Raw genomic sequence first — 13,682 nt, 5'->3', positions numbered from 1 at the left:
GACGAAGCTGGACGCAACAGTAACGTGTTTCCTCTTTTCCACAGCTGGATGTTCGTCCTACTCCATCGCACACGGCTCTGCGCGCACGTCGCCTTCCTCCGCCGCGCGTACTTATGGTTGTGGCGGCGGCGTCCTCGCCTACCTCCGCCAGGTGACGGCACGGGTCTCGCGCGCTTCTCCGTTCCCTCCTCGCCTATCTCCGTTCCCTCCTCGCGCTGCTCCAATCCGGGCGCTTGCGGAAGGGGGTGTGGTTTGACCTCTAGCTCTCAAGGTCAAAACTGGTCACCCCGCAAAGTCTGCCCGAGGTAGCACTGTAGCTTTCGCTACAAAAAGTTTCAAACGGTTTAAGCCTTGTGGTATGCGCTTCGAGCTTCGCGATCGCTGCTCCACCTGCCGCCGATTCTCCGCGGCGCTTACGGGATGGCCGCTGCGCAGCTGGTAGCGGCTCATGCAGTATTTTGGGTTCTCTTTCACTTCCTTTTGCCTTTCTGCGCCCTCATCAACTTGTTACGGTGATGTCTGTAAGCAAACAGTACGTTTAGGGTGCTTCAAAAAACATATGCGTCCTGATAGAGCGTTCGAACGCCAACAAGAGCTATCCGGGGTCGCGGTAGTGCGCGCTTCGCCGCTCTTACGGGCGTCGGCGACGGCAGCAGCCCGTCATCACTGTCAACTCTGAATACTTCAGGTGGAAGTGAATTCTTTTGTCGCCTCGTTCATACCTGGCACTGTCACAGTGAGAGGTTAGTTTCTTTTTGCAGCGCGGACAACGAATGCGGCTTTGTTTCGAATATATACGCCGTAGAAAAATATGATTCGGAGACGTGATTACCTAATATCTGACAATAACTTGTGCCTTTTATGGGAATAGCGGTCACGCGAAAATGTTAAGTATATTACAAGGCTCTGCGTCGTGAAATATGCGCCCATTAACGCCTTATAGCAAAAACCGAGTGGGTTAATGAAACCGCAGAAAAATAAATGGTCTGCGATTTCAGGAGAAACGAAATAGCGTGTACGGGAATTTAAAATAAACCTAGTGTAATTTCGGGTATGCTAAAGAAGTTCGTCTAAACCAAAGCCAGGTAGAACTTACAAGACCGCTAGGTGCGAAATGCACTTCTATTTCGCAAGACATGGGGAGGGGGGGGGGGGCACGGGAGGGGGACGCTTAATGATCGGTGTGTTCAAATGTGTAGCGAAATCAAGGTATAATCACACGCACACACGCAAGCTGCGCGTTCACTTTTATTTAGTTTTTCTACTTTAACGTACAGCTTATCACTCGGCGGACGTATTTTTCGAAATATACAGTACTGTATGCGTAGTCACAAGCGATAAAAGGTGTCGTTGGAAGAGTGTGGTACCTGATAAGGCCCTATGATTTCACTTTTTTGCTAGATTCTGCAGGCTGCCTATGTCATATGACGATCTTTCGAGGAATCGTTTAGTCGCGGACGCGGATATATAAGCGGAGGATATATGTAGCAGATGATAAATGTTTGCGAGTGCTCAACTCGGGACAAGACAATCCAGCGGTAAATTCTCTGTCGTGCGCTGATTCCCGCATATAATTTTGCATTATCCATCGTATTTATTGCGTAGAATGTCCGTGAAATTTATGCCACATTGGCTTGTTCAGGGTAGTGATCAATATCTGAAATATGAAGCGTAGCTCCAGTAGATTATGTAAGCACACGAAACCGCGATTTACATCATAATGTGTAGCCGCAGCATGAGTATTTGAACGAATGCTGCTTACGGAGGTAATGTAGTAGATTTCAGGGCCGTGGAATTACAATCAGCTCCATGCATATGCCGGTTTCGCGAGGCGGCCTGTGACGCACACTTGGCGCTTATGCGGACCGAATGTACCCCACCAACATTGTGTCAGAAGCATTTGCACTCTCGTAAATACACCACATTTGCGGAAAACGTGACTGCTCCATATGTGTTTCTAACGCGTACAAACGGAAAATATCAGTGGCGAATGTGCCGCAAAAGCAACGGCGACAGTGGTGAGGGTGCCAGAAACTCCCGCGACTGCTTTTGAAACGGGCCGCTAGGGGGAGTTCAGTGGCGCCCCTACATATAATAATACCAAAAGGAGTGCATTGCTTTTTGAAGCCCGAGCGGGTTGCTTGCGGACAAAAACGCTTATCCGCGAGCCGGTACAGGAAGAACTATGCGCAGGCTGCGGAAATGAGCCAGAAACCATGCGACATATTGTAACGGAGTGCAAAAGTATCCGTCCAGTCCTCAGTGATGGAGCCATCCAGCTTCCGGAAGCCCTTGGCTTTAAGGTTAGCGGAAAAGTGAACTGGACAGCAGTAGAGGTTAGTAAAAGAAGGTTAGAATGTTGGTGGGAAAAGAGCAGAGAACAATCTGGGAAGACATGCGAACAAAGAAGTCAGACTGGCACAAAAATTTCGTAAAAGTATTTTCTTTTATTTTGACATTATTTTTTATTCCTTTTGTTTGTATTTTTTGGCGAGGTGATTGTACAGTGGCGTTGCGACTAAGGCCGCTGTGCAACGCCACCCCGTTACAAAGGGGAAGCCACTAAGCATCATCATCACATAGAGTTCCTGTATATGCTCCCTACGGGTGCTCCCGTAGGGAGCATATACAGGAACTCTACCCCTACACGCAGCGCTCGAGGCGTATAGTAATTGGCCTATGCAGCATAAGGGCCAAGCATAGAAGCAATTGCCTTGCGTGATTTGTCCAAAATGTTTTTAACAGCGGAACTGTTGTTGCTGGCCATAATGTGGGCGGCGTCATCAGAAAATCCCGGCTCATAGTTACTCCGGCCCTTTGCCACACGTGAGCACGCGCCTCACGAAATGCGCCCGCGTCGCCCAGGCTTGCGCGTGGCGCTCGCAGAAAAATACGAAGAAAACAGTTCACGTGCGCCCGCGTATCTAGGACGTAGCACAAGACAGCTTGAACTACAGACGACCAGTTCGCGGAGCCGGTTGCCGCCGGTTCTAGCGCGTGCTGACGCGTTCCACTTGGTGTGAAATGCGAAAGCATTGGAGAAACGATCCGGGCTCACCCGTCATGGGTGAGGAAGTTGAGGATATAGATGGATATGACGATGACTGCTACCACCAACATGAAAAGCGACGACGGAACATGTAAATAACCAATTTCAAACCTAATGCAAGACCTGGTGGTGTGTCCTTCAGGGCTTACATAGAACTAAATCCTCCAGCTCCGTTATGGTCCAAGCCTTGCGCGACTTTGTGAAAGCGGCGCCAATTTCTATATTCGACAAATCTTTTTGATGATGGTGATTATGATTATATTCGGAGTATATGTTTGCAGCGTGAGTCATGATAGGGATGGTGCCGTCAATGAGTTTACAAGGCACTCGCAAGAGGAAAACTGACCAGGGCTGACTCACGTATCTTCCGTGTTTTATTAACAATGTCCTCCAAAATTCAATTGTGTGCGCCTAGGAATCCTTGCTAGCGAAAATGTTTTATTTTAGGTCTGGGTAGGAGTTAATAGACGCTAAAAAGAATCTTCAGAACTTAAATCCTTCCTTCGTCCGTAATGAACCATTCTGGATTTCGCACTGCTGCATGTTTTGTACTTACAATTGAACTCACATGGTCCACGGGGACTTTTTCCTTGGGGTTTTACTCGTTCTCTTCTTTCCCGTGGAGAGAAAGTAGATACATAGATAGAATATCTTACGAAACAGTTTCCGGAAACTTTACAAACCTGTTGGCTTGCGTTAATATCTCCTATTCATTGGTTATTTTGTCAATCTAACCTTCCAATACCCAGAAAATCGTCTTCTCAGATCTACAACACCGGCACGAAAATGTAACATGTCTATCTCGTAGTTCATTTACGCCAACTTAAATAAATAATGCGCTGTTAACTTCTTAGCCACGTTCGTCGATATATCCCTTCGGTATATTGACGGCAACAAATAGCCCTTCTGCCACTACAATTGTCAACTTTTTAGCTGTAAAAAGCATAATTCAGGATATTTAATGCTAAATGTGTCCTAAATCATAAATCCTAAAAGGGTCGTTGATGGGAAGAGCGAGCACGCACTAGGTGTCTGAACAACTTCGCAAAATCCTTTTGTTGCTATTGTTCTTCTTGGTGCACATTAGATGCACAAGTCACCTCAATGAAACGTTGCCGCGTTCGCGGAACAATTACATGGCAATATTCGGTATGTGATTCTTTACGAGAAATCAGGCATACCTTTTCAGTTTGCTACCCAGCTGAGTGACGTCACTTTGTCCTCCATGTCCATGCCATTGAGTGTCCTTTTGATCTCAGTAATCTATTCAGCTTTAAGTAAGAATATCTGTTGCTCACTGAACGCATATGAACCAATTGTGAATGCATCTTTTACCGATGTAAATATTTTCAATTCTCAGACACTGTCTATTTGTACCCTCATGAAAGTGAACACTAAAATGATGCATTCACTAATCAAGGAGAACACGAACGATGATATAAGATTTTTTATCTCTCTCTCTCTCTCTCTCTCTCTCTCTCTCTCTCTCTCTCTCTCTCTCTCTCTCTCTCTCTCTCTCTCGCGCGCGCTCTCTCTCTCTCACGCTATCTTACTCCCTTTTAAAAAGTTTGCTATTTTACTCTCTTTGTTCCTGGCAGATGCATGCCCTGTTGGTGACCGCCCTGGCCGGCCTGTGGGCGCTGATCCGGCCCGCCCACTGCTCCTCGTCCACGCAGCAGCAGCAGCCGTGCGCCTTCAACCCGCTTTGCCTTTGCAGCCACGAGGTGGTGAGGGATGTGGTGTGCGTGTCCGTGCCCTTCTCATCGTTTCCTGCAAACATCGGGGATTGCGAGAACGGGCAGGTGAGCCTCGCGACGGCAGTAAGTGAGTGAGTAAGTGAGTGAGTGAGTGAGTGAGTGAGTGAGTGAGTGAGTGAGTGAGTGAGTGAGTGAGTGAGTGAGTGAGTGAGTGAGTGAGTGAGTGAGTGAGTGAGTGGGCGACTGAGTGAGTGAGTGAGTGAGTGAGTGAGTGAGTGAGTGAGTGAGTGAGTGAGTGAGTGAGTGAGTGAGTGAGTGAGTGAGTGAGTGAGTGAGTGAGTGAGTGAGTGAGTGAGTGAGTGAGTGAGTGAGTGAGTGAGTGAGATGCCTCCAAACCCGGAAATCTAGTCGGTAACAGGTTATAGCAACCGGACTTCCCACTACTATTGCACCATCCAATGCATGTGGCGTGCCACTCAATAAAATCGGGTTAGGTTACGTAGTCCCGAGCCTGACGGAAGACCGTCTGGGCAGGTAAAAGCATGTTTGCAACGAAGAAACGGAGGTCGCTGATTAAGTCAAAAAATCATATTGACGTTTCGGCACCCGTACGTACATCCTGCTCACAATCTACGGGTAGATTTGTGAACAGGATACCAGTAGGGGTGCCGAAACGTCATTTTTTTACTTGATAGGGGACCTTCGTTTCATCGTTTCAAAAAATCGCGCTTCGGCGTCGCAAACTGGTAAAATAGTTCTTTTCGTTACCAGTATGGTTTCTGGAATTCAGAACGAAATTACACGAACACCGCTACGATATTACTTGCAAGCATGTCATGCCACTTAGTGGTACAAACGCTTCACAAAGATTGTACCATTATTAGGCTACAGACGCCTCTCGACCATCAAAAAATGATCTTCGAGAAAACGGTGACTGCACAACAGGACACAGGACGAAGGGCTCGATTCTTGTTTGCCCGTACGGTCACTGTTTTTCCGAGAACACGAACCAACTATCCAAACAACAGATTCTTTGAATAACTGCTTTGCCTGCTCCGGGGGGGTCTACCCACAAGTCACTGAGCACTCTTGTTTTTCTTTGATTATGATCGCCTGCCAGATGACCCTGGCTCGCTCCGGCCTTGAGGTGCTGGGAAACGACTCCCTGGCAGGCACGCGTCTGTCGACACTGCGGCTGATGCACAACTCTGTGCGGCGGATCCTGCCCGCGGCCTTCAGCGGCGCCGAGGACAACCTGGTCACGCTCGACCTCGGCCACAACGCGCTCGCCGAGGCCCCGCTGCACGCCCTGCGCAGGCTGCGCCACCTGCAGTGGCTCAACCTGCAGTCCAACCACGTGCACGAGCTGCGCCGCCGAGACTGGGACGAGCTGTCGCGCACGGTACAGCTGCGGAGCCTGTTCCTCGGAGACAACAGGGTCAAGGTGAGGCATAAAGTTGTCTTAATGGCAGTGTGACTATATGAGTGATGAATGATTCATTCATCATGAGAAAACGGTACTCACCTACGGGACAGAAACTTGGAGGCTCACTATGAGGGTTCAACTTAAATTGAGGACGACTCAGCGAGCAATGGAACGGAAGATGATAGGTGTAACGTTAAGGGACAAGAAGAGAGCGGAGTGGGTCAGGGAACAAACGCGTGTTAAGGATATACTAGTAGAAACTAAGAAGAAGAAATGGACGTGGGCAGGGCATGTAACGCGAAGGCAAGATAACCATTGGTCATTAAGAGTAAGAGTGGATCCCTAGAGAAAGCAAGCGTGGCAGGGGGTGGCAGAAAGTTAGGTGAGCAGATGAGATCAAGAAGTTTGGGGGGGGGGATAAATTGGTCGCAGTTAGCACAGGACCGGGATAATTGGAGATTAGTAGGAGAGGTTTTTACCCTGCAGTGGGCGTAGATAGGTTAGTGATGCTGCTGATGATGATGATGATAATGATGATGATGATGGTGATTATGATGATGATTATGATTATGATGATGATGATTGTGATGGTGGTGGTGGTGGTGGTGGTGATGATGATGATGATGATGACTATATAAGCAGTGTTTGGCTACTTCGGCGTAGATGCGATGCCCGCACCACTGCACACGTCTACCCCCTTCCCCGTCAGGACTGGAGTCGTGATCGAGTTTCTCGCTTGGCTTGCCAACTTAGCGAAGGTAGCTGTCATCAGGCAACCATTCGTGCCAATCTTCCCGTTCGCAAACGATGGTGTAGGCGGCCTTGTCACTCATTTGCTAGCACGGCTTCTCGTGCTATCTATCACGTTCCAAGACAGAAAGAAAAAAGAATTTGTTTAAGATACACGCATGGGAATGCATTTATTCCCGATTTTTTCTGTGGTTATTTTAAGGGCGTGAGCATCTTTCACTCGTTTTCAACTTGGTTGGCGAAATACGCGCAGTCCCGAGACCAACGTAACAGTATAGCGTGAACGAAACTTGTCCGTCAAGTGAACGTCTCAAAGCCTTGATAATTTGATATGACTACTTATATTGTTCCTGGTTATGTCTTCCCAACAATGCACTTGTGTAAGTTATGGAAGCAAACTTTAACGGCACTTGGTGTAACGCTTGGTCTCCGTGAAGCTCGCTTTCCCGCTGACGGTGTTGCAGCAAAGCCTGATCATATGGAAAAAATTGATTTTCAACGAATTTTCTTTGCGCCAAACAGTGCGCAATTTTAAAGTCAACACGGCATCTCAGAGGCATAACTCAGCGACAAGTGATGCACAAGCATTGTTACTTCTTAAGAGAAAGGTTACTTCTTAAGAAGGTTACTTCATAAGAAGGTTACTTCATAAGAGAACGGTTAGGTGTCCATGTAGCTTTTAACAGTAGAGCTGTGTAGGCTTGAGCTTCGTCTGCTGGTGTTTGCAAAAAAATACCGAGAAAAACCTTCCGCCGGGAGGCACCCGGAACGACCTTCGCAAAGCCGGGTAGGCGGAGCCAAGCCTCGCCTAGCTATGACGTCACCGCGCACGCCGGCACCGCTCTAGCTTCCAGAACACTCCGCCCAGCGTTCGTGGCGTGACTTTCCGCATGCTCTTCTCGACGCCAGTTCACGTCCGGTCTCGCCCGAAGTGGGAAGCACAGAGCAGCTCGCTCTACAGATGCGGAGTTCGCGAAACCGGTTGGCGCTGGTTCTAGCGCGGGCTCAGGCGGCCCACTCCGGCAGAGGTGGGAGAATCTGCGGAAAAAACGATCCGCGCCTGCCAGTCATGGAGAACTTGCAGTGGTCAGTACGGAAATTCATGTGACGTGCAACAACTGGATCTCCAAAAAAGGGAGAGGGGCCGCCAGCTCTGCTGTTTCTCCAGCCTTCTGGTATTAGTGCAACCTGCGCCAATTTCGTAATTACTGATAGCTTTTTAGTGATCACTGAGGAAACCTTTTGGCAATAAATGCGGTCGATATCTTAGATTTCGCTTTTCCCCTTCTTTTTTATCTCCAACCGAACCTCCCCGATAAAATTATTTTTATTTACACGTCCCTGGTAATTGTGATTCATTTTAACCATTTTTTCCTGCAGCTCCTTGAGAACGTCGTCTTTGAATTTATGTTTTTGAAAAGCGGGTATGAGGCAGACATATCTACACGCCTTTTTTTTTTCCTGCACAAAAACGAACGTGGCACTCACAATCGTTTTTTCCTTGTATGTTTCCCCTCTGGTAGTTGCATCTGCATAATTCAGCCGTTTTTGTCCTTGTTTTTTTTATTCCATTCCTTTTTACGAATATCTGTTACGCTCAGCATTCGCCATTGGAGCGTCTTGAACTTCAAGAAAGCGGTGAGGCCACCTCCTTTTCTGAGAAAAGCAACAGACGTAAAGTTGGTGAACCCTTTAAGCGAATGACTGGCAGGAGAAAACTTTTCATGAGAAACCAACACCTGCCAGTTCACTGGCTCGTGTCACCGCATCTGAAGCCGGTGGAGCGGAATGTCAGTGTGATTCCGCGAAAGAAATTTGCTTAAGAAGATTATCCAATGCCTCCACCATAAAAATGCACCTGCTAAAGCCACGTTGTGTTATGCAGCACTTCCTCACCGCGGGGCGCTGTAAGGTCTCTACAGTGAAGAAATCCCCCCCCCCCCCCCGGTGGTCGTTCACCTAAGTTTCTTTTCGGCTTCCACCAATCTCTTCAGGCCACCAAATATTTGGCTTCGAAACATGGCGCGTGCATGTCTCAATCTTCTTCAGATTGCACGCACAAGTTTGGTCTTTTTCGCACAGCAGCAACGCTGTGCAAGAAAGCCGACCATTAAACGCCCGCATAACATCTGCAAAATCTGTTGTGCATCCATGTGCTCTCAGACATGTGGGAGAGGTCCAGTTTGCATAGAAGTCCTGATTTCTTTTATCCTGTATGGTGGCTTCACCACAAGGCGTGTGCATATCTCAATCTTCTTCACATTGCACGCACAAGTTTGGTCTTTTGCGCACAATAGGAACGCTGGGCCAGAAAGCCGACCACTACACGCCCGCATAAAATCTGCAAAATCCGTTGTGCATCCATGTGGTCTCAGAAATGCGGGAGAGTTCCAGTCACTTTGCATGGAAGTCCTAATCTATTTTCTCCGGTCTAGCTGAGACCTCTAGAATAGATAATGGAACTTGCGTGTTGTCCTGAGCGGGAAAGGGCGCATAGCTATACTGTTAATTTTTTTTTACGGTTGGTGGCTCTCAAAAATAAGAATACAGGTAAAAATTGTAAGTCCCTCAAGTTTAGGCTATAACATTCTCGTTCTGGTTCACGTCCAAATAGCCTTATTATCGATCCACTATTTATTTGTGCACATGTGCCTTTGTTAGTCTTCGTATTTGTACACCAGGCAGTTGCACCTCAGAAAAACATGTTGCAGGGCACTGGTGCTTGTAGTTCGAATGCCGCGCCACAGTAGCATCGGTCTTGAAAGTCGCTTTATTCAGACGGCACACTTAGCCATACTGAGCTTTTCATACTTTCAATGAATAACCGAGGCACTAAAGGCACGGGCTTAATACTTTCCATGCGTTCGAACTCCAGAATTTTCAAACCTCTTGTCCAGACCTTTTCCTTGCCGGTTTTTCTGTCCAGTGGTTCCTATCTTTAGCTCTATACTTAATCGAAACTACATTGATTCGCATAGAAAACTAATTTATCCGAAAATTCCCCGGTCATGACCCGCATTACAAAGCAAAACCCACTGACCGGTGTTCATGTCCTTCGATTCCGGACGACTGGTCTAGGGGAAGCCCACAAGGTGGAATAAGTTCTATGAAGAGAAAAATTTGATATCCACCTCGGAAGAAGCCGGACGGCTAGTAACAAAGGCTCTATAGCTTTATCATAATCTTGGCTGTTGATTAATTTGTCCTGGTCATATATATATATATATATATATATATATATATATATATATATATATATATATATATATAAGCAACTACGAACCTTTTAAGCAACTACGAATCTAAGACGGCCTCCGCCATATCCCGAACAAAAGACCGAAAGTTTAACCGAGATAAGATTTCTAACACTGGCCACATGCGTAAGAACCTAACAAGCTCCGGCACTAGTAACTGCCACAACTCTGACAATACGGCCGATAATGTCACTACGACTGTAATAAATGCTTCGACTACTGCACCCCAAACAGTTCAGTTAAATCCCTGTACTAATATTTTTCCCTCGCCTGCCGCCACAAAAGAAAACCTTACCGGGAATGTAATGAACCTTTCAAGTATAACCCTCTCCCCAGCTCAGATGAACGTCTTGTCAAAGGGCCTAAACTTTTGCCCGGCTACTGGTGGTTTTGATGAATTTCAACTTTTTAAGGACTTAGATAACTTCGCCAGAAACATGAGACTACGAGAATACTTCTACCCCGCGACGGAAGAAGCCCGCAGAACCCTACCTAGCTATAAGCACTGGACCCCTCCCACACAGCGTGATAGTTGCCTCGACATGTACATCAAAGCTGTCCAACGCGATGTGCGAAAAGCTTACCAAACACAAATTTCGTTCCACCACAACATGACTACCAACGAAAAGAAAGCCCTAGAGGAACTCGCAAGCTGTCCCGACATAATTATTAAACCTGCCGACAAGGGAGGCGCAATCGTAATCCTTGACAAACCCGACTATGTTAACGAGGCCAATAAGCAACTATCAGTATCGACGTTCTATAAAGCACTACCCAATGATCCCACTCAAGATTATAAGCAAATTGTCAAAGATAAACTTGCTGAGCTTGTTAAAAATAAAACAATAAATGAAACCACGGCTCGTTCCCTGATCCCCTTAAGCCCAGTAGCCGGTAAATTCTATCTTCTCCCAAAGATTCACAAAGTGAACAACCCAGGGCGCCCCATTGTTTCTGGCATTGGCACTGTTACCGAAAACCTCTCGCGCTATGTGGATAATCTCATTTGCGACATTCCGCCCAGCTTTCCCTCCTTCATTAAGGATACCAATGACTTTCTCTCGGACATCTCAAAAATTGAAATTCCTGATAACTGCCTTCTAGTCCCCCTTGATGTTGCGTCACTGTATACTAACATCCCCCATGAAGATGGCATCGCCGCTGTATCCCTTGCGTATGAGCAGTCATCGTACGACAAACCCATCGATTCTTCTGCTCTCCAAACATTCCTTAGGCTTATTCTTGAACTTAACAATTTTGAGTTCGACGGAGTTCATTACGTGCAAGTCAGCGGAACGTCAATGGGAACTCGAATCGGACCTAACTACGCTAATATCTTTATGGCTCACCTCGAATCAAACCTTCTTGACACCCAAAATTTAAAGCCAATGTACTATAAAAGGTATATTGATGACATATTCATGATCTGGCAACACGGTGAGGCGGAGCTCCTCACCTTCATTGAGGCATTTAACCTAGCCCATCCTAGTATTTCCCTTGCTCATTCCTATTCGGAACACAGTGTAAACTTTCTGGACGTCACCGTTACTACCTTCCAAGGTCGGCTTCAAACTAAACTGTATAGAAAACCGACAGACACGCGGCAGTATTTGCACTTCCGAAGCAGCCATGTCAGACACTGCAAGACAGCAATACCTTACAGCCAAGCCCACCGATTTAGGAGAATTTGCTCAAACCAAGCCGACTTTGACTCAAACTGTCGAGAACTCAAGACCGCCCTCCTGAATAAAAAATACCCGGAAAAAGTTATCGACGACGCTATTGTGCGAGCCAACCAATTAGACCGTAATGAAATCTGTAAGAAAAAAACCCCCAACGGGAACCCGCAAACTAACTTAGTTTTAACCCACTCATCCTCCGCTCCAAGAGTGTCAACCGTGTTCAAAAAACATCACAATATCCTAATGCAAAGTGACCGCTTAAAAAGCATATTCCCCGAACCACCACGCGTTGTCTACCGGCGTAATAAGAATTTAGGTGACTTTCTTACTAACTCTCGTATCAACCGACCGGCAACTACTGGCTGCATGCCCTGCAATAAACCCCGATGTAAAGTATGCCCACACATGACCACTACACAGCGCGCCACCAGCACGGCTTCAGACTACTACGTAAATATAAAAGGTAACTTTAACTGTGACTCCGCTAATGTCGTATATCTTCTAGAGTGCACTGTTTGTAGGCAACAATATATCGGCCAAACTGAAACGCCCTTCCGAATACGGTTCAATAATCACCGCTCTCATGCAAAAAGCTGCCCTTATTTGCCCCTGTCAAGACATGTGAACAGTCCCGGGCATGCATTTGAACATCTTAAAGCAACGATTTTAGAATCCGCCTTCAAAACGCACCACGACCGCGAGGTTCGGGAATCTTATCTCATTTATAAGTTTGGGTCAGCCATGCTTGGAATTAATGAAAGTTACGGAAAACTAACGTGCTTATCCCTCGATTAAAATTAGCGGCTTCATAATTTCTATAACTATGTTCATTATTCCTACCCTCGAGTTTGCCATCAGAATTCGCAGAAACTCTCCTAATACAGCAGCTTTATTAGCCTAATGCGGCTCAACAATGCCATTTGTCCTGGGGAGGGAGGCCTCGTTCCCACCATCACTTAAGAATGTTTAACTCTTTGTGATCTATTCATGTTTAACCTTTTGTGACCCTACCTATTTCCTGTTCAATTGCTAGCTTCTGTGAAATGCTCTTTTGTGCCCCCTATCTATTCTCTTGACCCAGCGGGGGGCACACCCATCTTCGCTTCCCCCGAACCAGTCTCAGCAGTCAATGAATACCTCAGTGTATACTCTTCCCTTTCTTTTCAAACCGCGGTTGTCCAGTTTCCCCCATTGTCTGAACTTGCAGCCCGCGCGGCATACGTTGACCCGTCATGGTGCAACCTTGAACGCTGCATTGTTAACACGACCCCTTTTTCTCTCTCTCGCCCCCCCCCCCTTTTTTTATTTTTCTTGTTTGTTTGTTGATGTTGTAACATAGGCGTAGCCTGACTGTATGCACACTCCCCATTTCCGAAACATTTTCCGCTCTTTCTCACAGTTTTATGCAAACCTATATAAGAAATGTGTTCAAAATGTTTGCGACAGCAAAATCATGTAACTTTACTCTGATGAAGGCAAGTCCCGTTGCCGCTACGTAAGTAAACATTGTTTGTTATTGTTCTTGCTGTGTATCCGACTCTTTACTTATACTATTTCTGCGCGCTTTGTGAGTTTATCTTTCTCTAGATTTATCTATATATATATATATATATATATATATATATATATATATATATATATATATATATATATATATATATATATATACCGAACCCACGCCTATCGAAAGGCGTGGGTTCGGTCCCCACTCTGGGCGCGTGTTTTTCTTTCTTTCTTTCTCACCTAATTAACAACAAAAAAATAATGTAACGTCACTAACGGTTAAAAAAAAGTCTAACACCATTCCCCTATGCCTTCTTTGGC

General features: G+C 46.4%; 1 protein-coding gene across 1 annotated transcript in view; it reads left to right on the top strand.

Moving 5' to 3' along the window:
• LOC144138047 (chaoptin-like) overlaps positions 1-13,682 on the top strand; it is a 66,890-nt gene that overhangs the window by 41,064 nt on the left and 12,144 nt on the right. The window contains exons 2-3 of the mRNA XM_077670113.1: positions 4,648-4,851; positions 5,867-6,190. Coding sequence (XP_077526239.1) covers positions 4,648-4,851; positions 5,867-6,190 — 528 coding nt within the window. The remainder of the gene's footprint in view (positions 1-4,647; positions 4,852-5,866; positions 6,191-13,682) is intronic.

The sequence above is a fragment of the Haemaphysalis longicornis genome, unplaced genomic scaffold (assembly GCF_048455015.1).
Source record: "Haemaphysalis longicornis isolate Haplotype H1 unplaced genomic scaffold, Haemaphysalis longicornis Haplotype H1 scaffold_5, whole genome shotgun sequence".
Lineage (NCBI taxonomy): Eukaryota > Metazoa > Arthropoda > Arachnida > Ixodida > Ixodidae > Haemaphysalis > Haemaphysalis longicornis.
This window is presented reverse-complemented; position numbering and strand designations above follow the sequence as displayed.